At 38.1% G+C, this 19196-nt stretch overlaps 1 protein-coding gene and 1 long non-coding RNA gene across 2 annotated transcripts; one reads left to right on the forward strand and one right to left on the reverse strand.

Annotated features, from left to right (window-relative positions):
- Positions 1-645: 645 nt before the first annotated feature.
- LOC114528658 lies at positions 646-1513 on the reverse strand. Its single transcript, XR_003687518.1, has 4 exons — positions 1316-1513; positions 1135-1178; positions 852-1042; positions 646-736 (listed from the first exon to the last, which is right to left on the reverse strand). It is a non-coding gene; the product is annotated as an uncharacterized LOC114528658 (long non-coding RNA).
- Positions 1514-7317: 5804 nt separating this feature from the next.
- On the forward strand, positions 7318-10643 carry LOC114528713 (NACHT, LRR and PYD domains-containing protein 4C-like). The gene is made up of 3 exons (XM_028550389.1): positions 7318-9823; positions 10134-10181; positions 10631-10643. Exons 1-3 carry the CDS (start codon positions 7620-7622, stop codon positions 10641-10643), a joined length of 2265 nt encoding a protein of 754 aa, XP_028406190.1. The 5' UTR covers positions 7318-7619.
- The last annotated feature ends 8553 nt before the right edge of the window (positions 10644-19196 follow it).

A 19196-nucleotide genomic window follows, 5' to 3' on the forward strand; every position in this document is an offset into this window, starting at 1 on the left:
TAGATCATTTGAAGTGAGTGTTTGCAGCGCTGCGTCATCGCATTTTCTAAACTCACTGCTCTTCCTGTTTAGCGCAGGAAGCTCGTGTACCATTCTTTCATGAACTGTAGATACCAAATATGCAGACAAAGAATGAACATTGAATGAAGCCTGCCCGCAAGAGAGAGAGAACTTAACCTATGAAGACTTTAGGCAATGGTAATATTCAAGAAATCTGTATATTAGGTGTTTAAAGGACATGAAAATAATAGCACACGAGCAAGGGCCCTGAAAAGGAATGTCCCTGAGTGTGCGGTAGTTGATCACCAGGTTTTGACCGAGGTTGTGTACCCAGAACTTACATGCACATACCACACACAACATTAGTCCTGGGTACCAAATTAACCATTGCCTGAACTCAGGCTAACAAGAAAAATGTATACCTGGGGTGACCCCTCTTTCATCCGCCTGCATGGCGTCGCTTTATATCCATAAACGATCCTTTGTGACGGTGCTTGATACAACGAGTACCACCAGGTCCAGGGACCCCTTCGAATGAAAATGTTCATTTCGTTTTCCAGAAATACCGTGTTTGATATCATGCAGTACTATTGTGGCAAGTCCTCAAGCGCAACAACCTCCTTCGACCGATGAGGGACATCCGATTACGTCATGGTTGTTCTTTAATCCGTCCCTCTTCACTTCTGTCGTCTTTAGGGTTCGGTGAATTTATTGTTCGAGGTTTAGCAGAACAAATCTGTCAAAACAAAAGGCACGTGTGAGCGTAAATTTGAGCAGCACCCCGAAGCGAAATGGCTTTAAAACTGACAGAAATGTTTTCAAAATTAGGACAACTACAGACTAACAATTACCTTGTGACCTTCACAAGCATTTGTCGGCATTTTGTTGACGTTAAATGCTCTCTGATGACGCCTTTCAACGCGAAACGTCACCGTGCATGGTTATAGTTCTTTTCCAAATCTTGTGGAAATTCAGGTTATTTCACAACTCGTAGCTCCTCGTTCTACAATAGACATCCACTCAGCGCATCTTTGAATGCTCTCTAGGGACGCATTACAATGTAAATCATCGTCAGTGATTATAGATTCTTCTGAAATCTTATGAAGATTTAAGTTTACTGCTGTCGACACATACCATCGCCTCATGACCACTCTATCGAGATTGTCGAATTTTACATCCTGAAATTGAAGATAAAGTAAACTTTAGTTACACAAATAAATCCTAGGATGTTTTAAAACATTAGTCATTACTACAACAAATTAGGGCAGAAAATACGAAACAAAACGAGAAACTAAGCTATAGACCTTGTGCTTACCAAGGTGTGACTTTAAAGTCGGCGTTGAATGAACGCGTTCTCGTCGAATTAACGAAGCTAAAATTGAAGATAAATCAAGAATAAGTTACACAAATCAAACAATGAATATTGTAAAGCATTATAACGATGAAATAAGACAATAATTTCAAGAAACGACCGCATATAAACGGCCGGTATTTTAAGGGAAATAAACACGCTAACTTAACTCATTGTAATGTCACATCATTTCGACGTAAACGCAGATAAAATATCATTTAATTCTTATACTCACTTCGTCTTCTTGTCTTTTTCTTCAAATCATTTTAGAGAAGTTTAAGCAGGGTTTTTTCCTTGTAAAATATGTGACGTTCTCGTCCTTTTGTCGTGAACGGTACATCAAAAAAGTGGAAGAATCGTAGTCACATGCGACATGCGCCTAGGGCATGACCAAAATTAAGATTCGAATTTGCCTCCCAAATTAGCTCCGCGTCCTTGATCCTCATTGGTCGTATTCTTTCGTCCGACGGACGAACACGGAAAGTAACGGGCGTATAACTGGACCTTAAATTAGGTGGGGAACTTTATGAGGCTCTCGCCCAAAAAGCCTAGTGTGCCACTCAACCTCTTTGGGCGAAAAACCTAAGAACAAGCATGGGACGAGGGCTTACTTTCCTTCGATGGGTGAGACACTGTGTCGGCCGAAAGTATTCAAGAACACGAGTGTTAAAAGCAAACTATCATACATAAAGTTCTGCCTGTTTAACACGCCTTGGGGGGACTCTCTTCAATATTCAAAAATATCAAAAAATGGTCCAGAGTTGTAGTGGTTTTTCAATCGCTCTAAAATTGCCCGTGTTTTTGATACAATTTCAATTGATCCTTCCTATTCCTGATGTATCCATTTTCTATTTATCGTTGTGTCAATATCTACAATATTATTTTTCTGACATTTTTCCATTTCTTGCAAGAACCACTATTTTCAAGATTCAGTTTTCAGAAAACTTCACAACAACCTCACGATTTCTCCTGAATTTCTTGTCTCCGCAGGTTTACCCAGAATAAATTTTACCCAGTTTATACAGTTCGCACAGAAAAGGTGGGGCCAATTTAAACGCGACAAGGCTCCTTGGGTAAAGGAGACAAACCCCACCCCGTCATGACAAGGTTTCCACAGACAGACTTATAAAATCAGCAAAACAAGTCATATATAAAACATGCCATATAAGAAACCCACATAGAAGAATCGGGGTAAGGAAAAGGTACAGATCTCCAACCAGTCGTGCCCCTGCATTGACCGGCCGAGCATCTGCAACCGGAGTCGCCAATATGAAAATAGTGAAATGAGGTAGAGGAGCGCTAGCTTTATTTTACCCCTGTATCAGCATTGCGCACGATTACCAATGAGTCTCATCGTAGTTATCGTAGTAGCAACTAATGTGGGATATAACGAAATAAGTACGAACTACGAAGTGTGCAGCCAAGGTCAACCCCCGCCAGGCGCCAGGCAACAAATGACTCATGTCAACATAGGACGCGACATAGGTCGCGAAGATAAGTTCGGACTACGAATGAACTTGCGAAATGCGTCGGATTTCCACCTACCCATTGCTCTGATTTGCGCGTCAGAAAAACTGCATTCCGCAGCGAAAGTTTCTGCACCAATTCGAAAACTGTGCCCCTTTTACTTAGCAGGGTCAAGACCACATGCACGAAAAATCAAAGCCAAATGCTCAGTAAATAGCCTGCGTGTTACTGCGCGCCCATCGAGAGTGCGAAAGAGTGGGCCATTGGATAAACCGCGACGCGCAAAATAGTCTAGTAATGTCTGCACAGGGCAAATATCGGAACGGCGATGAAGTGTAAGAGAAACACGAGGTTGATTGTAGGAATGTTTGTAGTTCGCAAAATTGATATTCAAACCGGAAATATTACTCAAATTATCAACAATCTGAACCACTTGAGATAATTGAAGCACAGCTGGAGACCGTGGGCGACTCGGCAAAAAAGGCTGTCGTACACATTGCCTTAAATAAAAGTGCGCGATATTCACTAGATGAAACAAGAGAAGTCTGTTGCAAAATTGTGCGGAGGATAGAAATAGTGATTGGAAGGCGTGCATCAACACCGGAGCCAAGCTTACCATATCCTTTCAACATTTCGAGAACCCAAAATACCTTCGTAGGGTCATGCACGCCCGCTAAACGGTGACAATAACCTAATGCAGAAACATAGGTATTCGCGGTCGAGGCTGCATAATGGCGCTGAAACATGACCGAATGCTATAAATAAAGCCAAGTCTGAAGAAAAACCGCAGATGAAAACTGATTGTAGAGTTTCCATGCCCTGCGATAGGTAGGGATTAACGATGGCTGCAAACTAGATTGAATTAACCGCGAGGTAATAGCGGCCAATTGTGTGGAAGGAAGGTTGGCTGAACGCCCACCGGAGCTAGCCGTTTGAACTTCGAAACCTGCAAGCGAGATAATTAAGGAGTACAAGTATTAAAAATAGTATTATAATATAAACGAATAAACATGTAAGTATTAAAGAAGATATAAACTAGGAATAATCGATGTCTGACTCAGTAGTTACGTTATTTTATCATATTTTTAAAGATGCCTAAAGATTTTGTTTCCTTTGCTTGCTTTGGTAGACTATTCCATAGCGCAGCCCCACTGAGTAGCCTCTGGGAGGGTAAACTGGCTGGTAGACCCCGCAGTGGTGTTGGCTGTTGGCGCGGTAGTTGGCTCAGACAATGGCTGTAACAAGTTATTCACCGTCCCCGATGTACCTGGAGCCGTGTCTGGACCGGAGCGGGAGGGACGATCGTCGCGGTCGGCCGAGTCGGGTTGGTTGCGCTCTGCACTCGTGTACTCGCTCTGGTAGTGGTAGCAGGCATAATTCCGTATAGCAAGAACTAAGGAATAAACAAAGAGCAGAGCAAGAGCGAAACGAATGTCTGTGGTGATAAGTAAAATACTATATACCAGAGACACGCCACGCACAATACAATTGACAAATATTAAAAAAGACAGGAGGACTTGAAAGGGCAGCGAAATAATCATGGCATACAACAACGAGGGTAGCCGCATTTGATTATCCCGTGACGCTGCAAATACTGAAAATTATCGGGCAATCTGAAAACAATTAAAATGCCGCACCATCCCACAATATATTGGCAATTGATAAAAGGAGAATAGTGCGAATAGTCGACGAATAGCGCGAATAGTCGACGAATAGTGCGAATAGTCGGCGAATAGTGCGAATAGTCGACGAATAGTCGACGAATAGTGCGAATAGTCGGCGAATAGTGCGAATAGTCGACGAATAGTGCGAATAGTCGACGAATAGTCGCATTGTGACATATTCTTCTAGCGATCGAATTCCGACCATACTTTACAAAACGAATAATACAAATTCCACAATACGTTTTACAGTAACTATTTTTTTGGAGAGGGGAATTCAAAAACCTGTTAGAAAACAATGCAATTCATCTAAGTGTTCTGGCAGTAATATACAAAGAATCTATTATTTAGTATAGAAAAAAAACACAAAGTTATCGACTTTTTAAAAAGTTCCTTAAAGTTCCAAAAATAGTAAACCCCATAAGTATATCATAAAATAACCTAACATAACGCAATTATAGTGTATAAGAAAAAACAATACTCTTATTTACATAAATTGGACATGTAGTCCTGATGCGCAGACATTTGCTTCAGCCTCTTCCGACAAACTCTGCCAGAATTCTCTTGCCACCATAACACGCCCGTCAAACATATAATTTTTCATCATAATGTGACCTGGATTAAGGTGGTAGTACGCTGCCTGAAAGCCATCGCTGTACACCAGATTTCCATGCGGGTCTTTACCCTTGACTCAAAATGTCTCAAAAAGACTTATGTCTCAAAATGTATATATAAATTTGGTTTTAAGCCATATTTACACTGAAAACGTGCTGTCTAATCTCATGGGGTGAAAATGCTCAGCCAAATGAGCAATTATTATGTTTATCATCAATGGCTAAAAAAATGAAAGCAGGTCATCTTCAAAGGCTATATAGAACGTTTTGTGGTGACCTTGTGTTTGTTCGAATTCCTGTTATTTCCACGTGCGTTGACCGCCCGTCGGAAAGGTGAATTGAAATGCTCATATAAGATTTCAAACGTCATCTTGATGCATGGTAAAATTATAGTATATATAGTTATACACATACCTTTTTTGGGGAAGGTTCAGATTCCGAGCTAGAAATATAAATAACTTCCTTCTAAATGAAAAACATACACAATTTCAGTGACGATTTTCCGATTTTGGCACTGTGAAGTGTGAACAGAACATTTGTGGTTCTAAAGGTCTGTTATGTGCCCACGGCACGGCCGCGTGTGTGGGTTTTTAGTGCTAGTGTTATAAATTGTATGCACACAGTTTATTTCATCCACATAGAACAATTTACAGACGCAAATCTTTGTAGTTTGTATACAAATGACAAATTCAAAGTGAATTTGCATAATTACATGTCGAAAATATGCAATTGCTCTATAATGTACTCTAGTTCCTTTATTATATCAACATACACCTCCGGCCACTACATAGACTCATAGAGCTCGATCTCTGAGTATACTTTTGATTCTAATTATATAGTTTAATAAAGAAAAAAAACAAGAATAAATACCTCACAGTCACAAAGTGTTTCCGTCGACTCGGACATTTCAGTCATCTTGTAGTCCGCGCGGCTCAGCAGGTGGGCGCTCGGGTAACAGTTCTGCGTCTGGTTTGGGCGCAGACTATTTAGTGTGTTTGCCGACTATTCGTCGACTATTCGCACTATTCGTCGACTATTCGCACTATTCGCCGACTATTCGCACTATTCGTCGACTATTCGCACTATTCGCCGACTATTCGCACTATTCTCCTTTTATCAATTGCCCAATATATTGACTTTAACTGTGGGCATCCGGAAACGTAAAACGCCCTACCCACTTAGATATGTATTTTTTCCTACACAGAACGAACGAGCGATATATGCATAAAACTACATCAGCACGACAAACATCACAAACCACACAACGCATATATAACAAGTAAAATCATGAACTCGTCCTGCGCAGCAAAAAACCCAATGTTGAAATCTCAACGTGGGCATCTGTAAACAGTCATGTTGCTCTAGCCCATACTGGGTAAGTCAAACGTATGATAAACGGCAAATAAAGTAGTGTGCAGAGTATGCGTAGTAAGAGATATACAAAAAACATATACACACATATATAATATCATATATGCATAATATTATAATATACACACAATAAATGAACTACAACAGTGCCAGAGCTTTCAAAATAGCCCCACGATAGCTCCTATACAAACAATATTGCTCCTGTGTGTTACAATGAACGCCGTCAGTGGATAACAGAACACGGGCGGGATTGAAAAATTCCCGATGTTCCCACAGAAAAATACCCTGCTCCTCTGCAAGGACCACGGACAAATACTGGCGCAAAAGAGCGGCCTTGGTGTTAAAAACACTATCAGATTCCCGCGTTTTGGCGATGTTGCGGTCAATCACCTGGCGCACCCCAATGACGCGAACGCGAAATTCGTCGCGAAGCAGGCGAGCGAGCTCTTCAAGCCTCGATCCTACAACTTCAGGGGCGTGAGTGGTCAGATCATTTGTGCCCAACTCGAGAATTATAATGTCAGGTTTGGCAGATCAGACATGGGAAAGATCGTATTGAATCACCTTTTCAACGGTACTGCCACCTGTGCCCAGCATAGTGACATAACCCGATTCGGGAATATGAAAATTTTGGGATGCGCGGGAATCGAAATTAACCTTTAAACCATCCCGTAAGCGACGGACAAAAGAATGACCCAAAATTAGAATATTGGGAAAGCCAAAAGACATTCTAAATTATTTCTAATAAGAATAAATATAGAGATAGTTACCTGTTAACCGAAGTGTCAAAAATTTCAAATTCGATCTGTAATGACCTTGTCGAAGCGAGGAGCAGAATGAATTTGCAGCACATTCTGCTCTTTATCTATACTGACCCTCATCTCCGCTATCCCACGCGTTACCTATATGTCAACACAATTCCAGGGAAATTACTCGCGCGTCAAACTAAAGTATTAAAATCTACTTTGTCTCAACAATAAATTATTTATTTGGTAGGCCAATAATTCCTATTTGGAGTGTCTGTTTTTTTAACCAATCATAATGGTCCTGGAGGGTGTTGCAAGTTGGTGTAAAATTACAGCAGGATGGTGATCAAATGATCAAATCTTAACTTCTGGGAAAGAATCAAGTACTCTTTATACAGACAAGTCAGACATGGAAAATTGCTTAAAACTGATTCCTCGTAATTGTTACAATACCCACAGTTCAGTAGTTCTTGCTTTGTTTGTAGCAACTGGTGTTGTTCTAATTGCAATCGCGAGTGATTACGAGTCGAAATCAAGTCTAGAATGTGACCTCACCAGCTCTTTATTCAAGGGGAAGTACATTGAAACACAATGTCGTCTTCAATATGCCGAAGAATTCCTCCCTTCGTTATCTCTCAATGTCCAGATTGTGATAAGTTTTGGACTTGTCGTTGTGTTGAGCGTTGTTTACGGTTACCTGGTGAAACATAGAGTCGACATCTTCGCAAATAATCCAAACACAACGACGAACGAGGGCGTAGAAGAAAGCCAGCCACTACCGTCTGAAGCATCGCCAGCCGCACGGGAAGTCTATCGAGGTAGTAATCGTTATTTTGTATTTATGGCTTATATAAGCCATTTGATCGTTTGTCGTATAATACCACTGACAGTATTCTCAGCATTTCTCTTAACCTCGTCCAATTTTCCGACCCATTTTGAATGTCCTTTGCCCAATATGAAAACAACAACTAGTACTTCCCATGAGAACGTCACACGGTCAACTACGAATTCTTCATTTGTGGACTGCACTTATTCAATGGCTGGGAAGAAACAACAAGTTGTTGTCGGCTTTATCACGATAAATTTTCTCGTTGATGCAGTGACACTCGTTGAGATTGTTTATCTGTTGTGGTCGGCATTGAAGAGACCAACTTTCCATACTGATCAGGAGTTCATTAGCGTGTACCTTTTACGAAAACGAACCAAAACTATCCTAGAAATAAACGAAATAATTCGATCAAACCAATCTGAAAATTTATTTTACCTGCTTGGGGACTTTGGAGGGAAACGTTTGTCACGTAGAAAACTGGAGGAGATCTATATCAATCTTATGATTCAAGATGGAAGGGAAACAACCTATAATTCCAGGAGAAGATATAAAGATAGACATGATATTTATGAAGCTCGTTTAGAAAAACTCCCTGATGCAAAAGTACTTGAGAGTACAGCAGAGTTATTTCAAGCAGCAGAAGCTTGTAAGAAACAACCTAGAACTGTTCTTGTAGTAGGCAGACCAGGCATAGGGAAAAGTCTACTGACAAAAAAAATATTTCATGAGTATCAAAAACACATAGAAAGATTCTGGTATGGAAAAATTGTACTATTGATTCAATTACGTGATTTTAACAAGGGAGAAACAAGTCTTAAAGAAATATTTAGTCAGACTCTAGGTTCTGTTATGCCATCAGCTCATTGCAACATGACCATCTACGAGTATATTTGCACAAACCCAAGTGGTAATGTCATTCTTGTTTTTGATGGCTTAGATGAACTTAAAGTTGACAAAACGTTTTTAACTGATGAGAAGATCATAACCAGCCCAGACAAAATGTGTCATATGTTTCTTATCCTTAAACAGCTGGTGGAAGGCAAACTATTGCCTGGAGCCACTATGTTAATCACTTCTCGACCTACAGCAGAAGATATTTATCAGTGTCTAAAGTTTGATCGGGAAGTGGAGATACTGGGTTTTAATGAGGAACAAATAGAAAAGTATGTTAAAATGTTTTGCCATGATGACAGGAAAAGTTCAGAGATGTGGCAAGTAATCAAGAGTTCACCAGAACTATTAAGCTTCTGTTACATACCTGTCAATTCCTATATAGTGTGCTTGACATTATATGAGAGCATTGATTTTGGTCAACATGTGAAGGATGAAAGCTACAGCAAGATTCCTAAAACAATGACTGAAATGTACAAAAGAGCTATAAAGATTTTGCTGTTCAAACACAATTCAAAATACAGGAATGAACAACCCTCAAAGGATTACTTGACTGCAGAACTTCCACAGCTGCTTCAAGAAGACCTTGACAGGTTGAAAGGAATTGCAAGGAATGGAATGGAAAAAGATCAGTTAGTTTTTGAGTTTAAAAGCAGCGATAAATCTGTGGCTGGCTTATCAGATTCTGGTGTATTCAATCAGTTGGAAGACAAAAATCATCATATTTTCTCTTTTCTTCATCTTACAATTCAAGAGTTTCTAGCTGCGCTACATGTGGTTGATGATATTAAAAATATTGAATCATTTTTGGAAAAGCACCTCAATAATCCCAGGTGGCATTTGGTGATTCAGTTTGTAGCTGGGTTACTTGGAGATAAAATTAAAGAGTTAAGGTATACCTCATTTTTCTGGAAATTAATAAAATACCCAGTTATATTGTATAGTCACAACTCGATTTGATCACCAGATCTACGTGAGGGGATCTTTTTATATTATCCATTTATTGTTGTATGCATGAGTAACATATTGATATTCTTAAGTGGCTTTAGTGACATAGCCACTTGATCTTGACAATGGAAACTTTTATGTGTAATTGGGAAATACTGCTTATGAGTAAAATAGAAACTTGCACTTTCCAACTTTTGCAAGAGAAAAAATAGCATATATCTTTTTGTGTTTGTACTAAATCACATTTTTTATCAGTTCAGCAGAGCATGAAGACAGTGAAGTGATCGAAAGTATATGCAAAAGGTAAGAATTTGTTACAATTTATACACATGTTGGGTAGTATTGCCTTATAGCAATGGGTCTATAAAATATTTCTGTCTGATGCATGCATGTTGCTAGTTGGCATCAATTAAGCTCAACAAAAATCAGCAAGGGCTTGCTTGCCTAGCATTAGCAAAATTGGGGATTTTCCAAGGTTGATAAAACTTCTACATGTTGGAGGTAAATAATTCTGGGGCCGGTTGTACGAAAGCCGGATAGCGCTAATAGACTAAGTAGACTCGTGTACACGCGCGAGCGCCAGGAGAACGAAAATATGTCTGGGCTGCCTATGATGCAACCGGCCCCAACCGGCCCCTGATTAGCCAATTCTGTGAAAGGTTGTTGCTGTACTTATTTTTTATTCACCTGATTATTAACATAATTATAACTGTTATAAGATGTTTAAATAAAATTATAACTTTTGATTTCAGTACAGTTTCCTAGTCAATAGTTTTGCATGCTGTACAATGAAATATTCATTATTATATAATAACGTAAAGAATTCAAGCAATTTCATTGGTCGAGAGCCATGATCTATAAGAGGACAGACGCACGGAATGACGTCACAGCAATTTTCTTGTTTTTAAATTGCAAACAAATAATTCAATTAATTTTGGATTTTTTTCAGTTTTATTATATAAAACAAATAGATTACAATGAACCGTTGTCTGTTCAGTTATAGATACACGGTATGACGCCATATGTGATAACAACAAAAGAGTTACCACTCGCCCCGGCGGCTCGTGGCCACTTTTTTTGTTCTTATCACATATGACGTCATACCGTGTATCTATAGAGAGTTTGGCAATCGCAACGTGATTGGCAACGGCTACGTCCACATTGCGCGGGGGTTGAGGCGAAGACGGCGTACCCGTCGCGAAAAAGAAATGTTTGGCATTTCTTGATCGACGGGTGTTTTGGCGGTAAATTGAAAATGGCGGAAAATATAAATATTGAAGACATACTCGATGAAAACGTAGAATATGAAGATTTACTCCTGTTCCTGTTGGCAGAGGAACGGATATTGATGAAGAAGAATATTTTTTATTAATCGCAGAAAATGAAAACATGTTTAAGCAATCAAATTTTCCTTTTCAAGGATACGATAAGTTTAACTGGAATACAACAGATGAACTGTTTTGTAAAGTTGAGTTTAGATTTAAAAAAGAAGACATTTCCAGACTAAAAACAGTTTTAATGATTCCCGACGAAATCCGAATACAACGATGCACCCCGTGCAATGGTCTTGAAGCCTTATGTATACTGTTAAAAAGATTTGCCTTTCCTGTGAGATACTGCGATATGGTGCCATTATTTGGCAGATCTGTCCCTGAACTATGCAGGATTGTACATTTCATGGTTAATTTTATTTACGAAAGAAACAAGTTTAGACTAACAAGTTGGAATCAATCATTCCTTTCACGCGAAAACCTGCAGCTTTATGCCACTTCTATACACAACAAAGGTGCACCACTAACGAACTGCTTCGGCTTCATTGATGGCACCGTCAGGCCAATTTGTAGACCAGTCACAAACCAACGAGAAGTATACAATGGCCATAAGCGAACCCATGCCCTTAAATTTCAGAGCATTTGTCTTCCAAATGGAATCATAGGAAATATGTTTCCTATGGAAATATATTTCCTAGTCAATAGCTATGTCAATAGTTTTGCATGCTGTACAATGAAATATCACTGAGCTATATAATAATTCCTGGAGGACCGGCTCGTCACCAAAAAGTGTCCGCAAAAACATGGCGGATTTTGAGCTTTGCTGACGCACTGAGCTATATAATAATTCCTGGAGGACCGGCTCCTGTCAAAAAAGTGAAGCCACTAAGATGGCGGATTTTGAGCTTTGCTGACGCCACTTGGTTCCTTTTGCTCATGGTAGTTACCACTGACATACCGCGATACAAGGTGAAAAACTGTGTCCATCACCCTCCCGATTTTTATGAAAATATTTTCAGCTTTCCGTATATATTTTTTTGTTTTTCATATAAAATGGATAAAAGCGTTTCTCTTTTTCCCTGTTCAACAAATGGAAAGGACACGTAGCTTCGTGCTCTGCGTCTGACGTTGTGAATGGCTTAATTCACTTATCGGTAGAGTGAATTTTCTCATTTTGCCCTTATTTTATAAAATCCAGGTAAGCCGTTTTTCAACTTTTTTTACTATAAACAATTTCGTTTTTGGCCTTCGAGTTTGGACTATAATATAAACCGATTACCAAAGCCTCTGAGACTATAAATCCATCAAAACGTGTGGTGCAAACAGCCTTTGGTACATTACAGTGCTGTCAATGCAATGTTATATACCCAAATTTTATCATTTTTTCTTAACTTGTGTCGGGGGAAAGTTAAAATTCCTGGCAGTGTCAATCTTTTGAGTTTGGTCTATGTTGTTTTCATGATAGCAAACATCAATGTTAATAGGTAAACCATTCCCCCAGTGAGTCTACTATAGTCACTCTTCTATTGATCCCACCCAACATCAATTAACATGATCTGGGAGTGCTGATACAAAATAATAAGTTGCTGTAAACAGTGTAAAATTCCAACCTCTGATAGTGAGCCCTGTTAAAGCCTAATATATTATCTTGTTTACCTTGTCAAATCCAAAGTGAAATGATCAATTATCACAGCTCTTAATTTATTTTTTAGCTTCTTGCACCTTGTGAATAAATCTTGATCATATCTCCATTTTTATTTTTCAGGATGAAGTTTCAGTTTTTATACCATTTGTCAAATTTATTAATTAATGAAATAAATATAAACATGCATTGACTGAGCAGTGTGTCTTTAATCTGCAGCAACTTTTGTAATTTTCTGTTTATGGTATCAACCTCCAAAGGGGTTATATTCATTAGGCTAATCAGTGGAGCCTATGGAGGGATAAATGTTATTCTTTACTATAACCAAGGGTCCAGGGATGCAATTAGAGAATGCTGAAAACTTTTAAAGCCTGTTATTAAGGTTTATTAGGGTACAAGTTGATGACTTCATATGATGACTTGAATGAAAAGTATATTATGCAAATATGATTCTTGGTTGAAACTATATTGCTGCACTAAGTATTAGTCAGCTGCCCAGCATTTTGCCTGAGCTTTGGCCTCTGTTTCTTTGGATTTTGTATTGTGCATAGATATAAAGTCTTGAAGACAACATCACATACTGAATACTGATTACATACTTCCTGCAATTCATCAGTTCAGGGTTTAGAAAAGTCAAATTGTTGCCCATAAATTCCTAGTTGTCTTCAAAATATGCGAGGATAGTGCCAAAACATTCAAACATTTGTAAACTCTCATATTGGAATGTATAAATAACAAAAATATTATTACGAAAATGAAATAAGAAACCTGTCAGTTCGTGTCAGTATTAAAATCTTTAGTTTGTCCACATTTTTCCATATTTTAATATATTTGTTTCCGCGCTGGCTAAAAAATAGCGTGTATGACTTGTATTCATCTTAAAATAAAACTTTATTGTATGTCAGTGCGAAAAATATAAAAAAAACAACCGAAAAACATTTCAAAAACAAAAAAGATTTCACGGCAAAAAAAAATATAAAAACCAGGGGGAGAATTGTTATTTACAAAAACCAGGGGGGAGAATACTGCTGTAGCGGGCTCAGAATTGAGCCTGGTCAGTGGTAAATACCATGGTCAAAAGGAACCAAGTGGCGTCAGCAAAGCTTCTGCGGTTGCGCAGAAGGGCGAAATCCGCCCACTGAGCTATATAATAATTCCTGGAGGACCGGCTCCTGATGTTTTTTTCTCAAAAAGTGAAGCAAGAAACATGGCGGATTTTTCGTGCTGACGCCAGATATGGTCCCACTGGGCAATGGTAATGACCACTGACACGGCTCAATATTGAGCCCGCTCCAACATTCACTCCCCCCTGCATATTTTTTGAAAACACTTAGCGGTAAATTGTTTTCGTTATGAATTTTTATTTTTCGACCTTTTTTCTTCTATTTGTTAATTTCATTTTAAGATCTACACAACTGACACGTACTTGTCGTGCTTTAAATGTGGCATACGATTACTAAAAGCTGAAAATTTTCAGTAAATAATGGTGATATTTGAAAACATTGGCGAACTAAAATCTCAAAAGAATTTGAATATGAAGTTTTCATATCATATTTTAAGAAAACGGAAATTATTTACGTTTTATAGGTATGCTTGGTTGGCTTAAGTCGTATTACATATTCACCATTTATGATATGAGACAGAGTATTAACTATAAACTACAGTTTGACTTTGTATGTGGGAATCAGTTCATTGTCATTGTGCTCACTCAGTCTTTCACTAGCTGGTTGAAAATCTCATGCTATATCATAGTGCTATATATGTGGAAAAAAAATTATAATCAATATCACTTAGCCAAAGGGCAGCTGATTCTGAATTGAAAAAGGGCAGCTGATTTGAACAGGTCCAAGATTGCCAAACTACCTGAATAAGCTGATCAAAAAACACAGGAATATTTTCCCCATTTGTCCTTTATATTTACCTTGGCTTTTTGCCAGCTTTTAAAACATAACTGACCAGTCTAGCAGTAAGCTTTGACAATATGAAAAATCAAATTATAAAGCATAAAAAACTGAGCAGATGTATGTAAGTTCAACTATGTTTCACATTAATTAGTGACCAAGGATCACCAAGCAGATTTTGCATCTTGTGTGTTTTAATTTTAATAGTTTGAATCCTGGGTTTGCATGAAAATGGTGATAACTCAGAGCTTTGTTTTATATTTTAACCATAGGTATGCTGGTAGAGGATTTTTGGGAACAACACTATTACTTTTGACCTAAGCAATTAGTATGTGGACTGCATCTGCTTTTGAAATGCTAGAAATTGAGAAAGAACTGAATAAAAATAGTGATATATTAACATTACTTTGCATTATTATAGACCATATAGGGTCTATCATAGTCATAATTGGTAATTTTGTATTGTGTGTATTGTGTGTAGTTTTTGCCTAGATGGAAAGTAGGCAAAAATTTATTTTCCCACAATTGACATATAAATCAAGCATTCTTCTACTGTTTGACTCAGTTAAAATAGTCTCATACTCTCAAAGAATAGCAGTCTATAACACCTCTTTTGGACATGTCTAAATTAATAAACAACTATTCAGCTTGATGGCATAGATACAGATGGATACAAGGTTTAATAATAATAAAATGATATTAAACAATGCCCAGGCAAGTGCAAGGATCTGGCAAATAAATTTAAAATATATAATTTAGGACAAGAAATCCAAAGGATTGCAAAAACAACTCTACTTATAAATTCCATATGAGAAACAATCCATAAAACTATAAGCGTGAATCTCAATTCATTTTCTATGAGAGCTGTCAAAAATGCCATCGATGAAACTTCAGAAGTAAATATAAATCGGCTTACAAGTATATGAGTCGATATTCATCCCTTCTGGAGACTAATTGCATCAACTCACTGCAAAAAGAGTCCATTGCTTTTAAAGGTCGAAAAAATTGTAGAAAATAGTCGGATTCGTCTGAAAAAAAAACAAAAAACAAAAAATATTTTTCGAAGGCAGCCGGAGGGCGAAGGAGTGCGCCTGAAGCACTGTATCGCGGTTGTCAGTGGTCATTACCATTGCCCAGTGGGACCATATCTGGCGTCAGCGCGAAAAAATCCGCCATGTTTCTTGCTTCACTTTTTTGACAGGAGCCGGTCCTCCAGGAATTATTATATAGCTCAGTCAGTGAACTCAATACAACTGGAACGATAACTCCAGTGATAAAGTCTCTAAAATCCTGCGATTGGCTGAAGCCAAATTGAGGAGTCTCGCCAAGCCTCGAGTGCAATGCTTGCGCGCGGACGAAGGTCGAAGCGTGGGGAATGATGTTCGAACAGTGGTTGTTTATGGCGGTTTTGAAAGTTATTTTTCTGTTAAAATTTACCAGTTTGGAATCTAATTTATCCTTTAATATGTGAAGCAAAACTGAAGTCAAAAACCAAGATAGGGAAAGCCGTTTAGATTCTGTGTTGATGGCTTGATAAAGGCAAAGGCGATAAGAAGAGAAAATTGTTCAAGAAATATGGTTGCTTTGGAATTGTAATAATTTTGTTAACGATATACCGACAATCGTGTTTATTAACAAACAGGTATTTAATTGCATTTTTTTAACAAATACTTATGACTTAGCAACTGATATTTAAACAATATTATATTGTAAACTTTATTGATTTCTAAAAAGAATCATCTTCGTTAACTGGTGCCTGACGCTCGGGTTTCCATTAACCACCGCATTGTTGTATCGCTTTACGTACGTGAAAAGTCTCAAGGTAAAATACCTTTCTGCCGTTAACTTGACAAGGATGACCGGTGATTTTCTTCTAATAAAATGTCTTCGGATGCCTGTTCGTGGTCTTGAAAGATTTGACGGCTTGAATCCATTACAAAATGGTTGCAAACTTTCAGAACCAGTTTTTGCTTTAGCTTGTCTTCTCTCGAAATCTGGAAGCCATCTTTGCAGACGTATACTTTAAAAATTTTTTCTGAAAATTCTATTACTCTGTAAACAGACTCTGATGATATTTGCAGACCACCGTTGTTCACAAATAATGTGAATGCTGATGCAGATGCAACTTCATTATGTGGCATTGCGCAGTAATCATGGTCAGGCGTTGCAGGGTTGAAGTGGGAAAGTAGGCATCTCTTGCATGATTCACACGATAGTTTCGGAAGCAGTTTGCGCACGATGTAACCACCAATGTAAAAAAGGACGTTGGAGAGAAACTCAGATGTACTTGGTAAATTCAAGTGACTGCAAAGTAGATCTTCCTCAGGACTCCATTCAAGTTGCGCTGGGTTTTCTGTTGGTGTTTCTTTTAAAGGTGATTTGTGTTTTCGTGTGTGAAAGAATGGAATGATTGTTGTTGAGGAGTCTGAAAATGTCTGACAATTGGCACTTTTTGAGGCAGTTATAGTGTTCCTCAACAGCATTTTCCTCATTGCATACTTCAGTTGCATGGAATTCGGATTGTTATTCCATCCACCATGAGCTCTTATGCATGAAAAAAGGAGTTCTATGTGATCTTGTGAATACTTGTATGTAAGGAAGTATTTGAAAGGATTTCCACCACTAAACATTTCTGTTGTTCATTCAATTGTTGATTTAATTGTGGTGACAAAGCCAATGATAAATGTCTTTCTTTGATGTTTTGACAAAAGCCCATTGGTACTGTCACATGTTCTCAAGCCGAGCAAATATTCTGAGGAATGCTTTAAGATTTCTTCCCATGTATCTCTTGATTGAGCACGCAATGGTTGTTTAAATCCAACTGCAACTGGGGTTCGAGAGTTTATGTCAAATAATCTGTCCACTAGTCTTACAAATTTAACAGTCCCAGATGAGTTTTGGAATTCTCCAAGTTTCATTGATTTATCCAAAAATTCTATTGCGTCAGCCACAGACGAGCTGAGAGTTTGGGCTGCTAGTTGGACGTTCATTTTATGCTTCTCAAACAGTAGATGTCTTGATGAAAACTTGTTTGCTAATGTGAAACCTTCCTTTTCTTGGATTTTAATGAGTGATGAAAATAGATTCCATGTAATCATATTGTTTTCAGAATCAACAATAGAGCCAAGGTGGGCTAAGGCATTTCTAGCCAATTTAAGCATGTGGCATGGATCCAGTATGGCATACACAACATAGTTCTCAGATGGGTGTTTAAAACTGGTGATCATGGTCTCATATGATGTTGTAAATACGCATCCAAGTTCACGGAACATGGTGAAGTTAACAGCAGTACCATCTGCTGTTACAGAATAAACACGTAATCCAGCTTGAGCTGCCATTATCAATGCTTCCTGGACTAACTTGGCCTGCATTTTCCCAGTCATCTTGTCAGTTAGAAAATATCCTATAGGACATTTCCAGTGACTTCTAGCTCCTACCAAAACAAATACTAGAGCTTCTGATGCAAATTGGTCTGGCTTCTCAGTAGGTATATGTCCATAGTCTATGAACCCCACATATTTATCATTTTTTGAGTCCCATAAAGTTTGCTTTCTAATTGACATTGCATCAATTATCAGACAACAGTCTCTCTTTTCTTGACTAACCAATGCTTCCTTTTTTAGAGATTCAAATGACTCTTTAAAGAATCCTGGATTACACTCAACAACACTGGACCACTTTCTAATAAGAGATGGCTGAGGTAATGGAACAATTGATCTTACATATTCATATGCCTTTTGGGAGTAATAACTTAGCGTTATTGCAAATTCTTTTACAACATCTGAATATCTCCGTCCGCGAGGATCACAGTTAGTGTTATTCTTTGCATCTCTAAAAATTGCGAGTTGTACCCCATTAAATTTGGCTGAAAGTAATTCAGCATCTTCATGAGAGAGAAGTAGTTGTTGTTTCAAATCTTCTATGATATCTCCCATGGTCTGCTTTTTGGCATCCGTTCTTCTTAATTGTTGTTGCAAACCTTTTATTTTTCTTTTTAGTTTATCCTCCTTAGATTTTCTATCTTCTTCTAAATCCTCTATTGTGTTAGCATGTTTGCAGTAAGTATGATCATGGTTAACAACATCAAGATGTGATACAGTTGTCAAAGCTGCCAGGTTACAAGGTGACACTACCTTTTTTCTTATCTTTTTAGGGATGCCGTAGAGAGGGTTGCTTGTTGAATTGAATATAGTTGGCACACCTGTTGGTTTTAATCTGCTGGTTCCATTTCCAGATGGGGGAATGATGTAATCTGATTGTGAAAAGTGGTTGCTGCAGATATGTATAATGTGTTGCTTTCCACTTTGGCAAGTTGTTCACTTCGCATATTACCTTTTCCCATTTTTCAAGCAATTTTGGATTGCTCAAAGGGAATCTAAATATATGTATATTTAATTAATTGGTAATATGTGAATGGCATACCTATAAATGCATTGTTTATCATGTTTACTTTATGCTACAGGTTGCCATAATAATTAATTTAATTTACAAAAGTTGAAAACTA

Source organism: Dendronephthya gigantea, unplaced genomic scaffold (assembly GCF_004324835.1).
Source record: "Dendronephthya gigantea isolate DGI-Jeju-01 unplaced genomic scaffold, DenGig_1.0 000051F, whole genome shotgun sequence".
In the NCBI taxonomy this organism is placed as follows: domain Eukaryota; kingdom Metazoa; phylum Cnidaria; class Anthozoa; order Malacalcyonacea; family Nephtheidae; genus Dendronephthya; species Dendronephthya gigantea.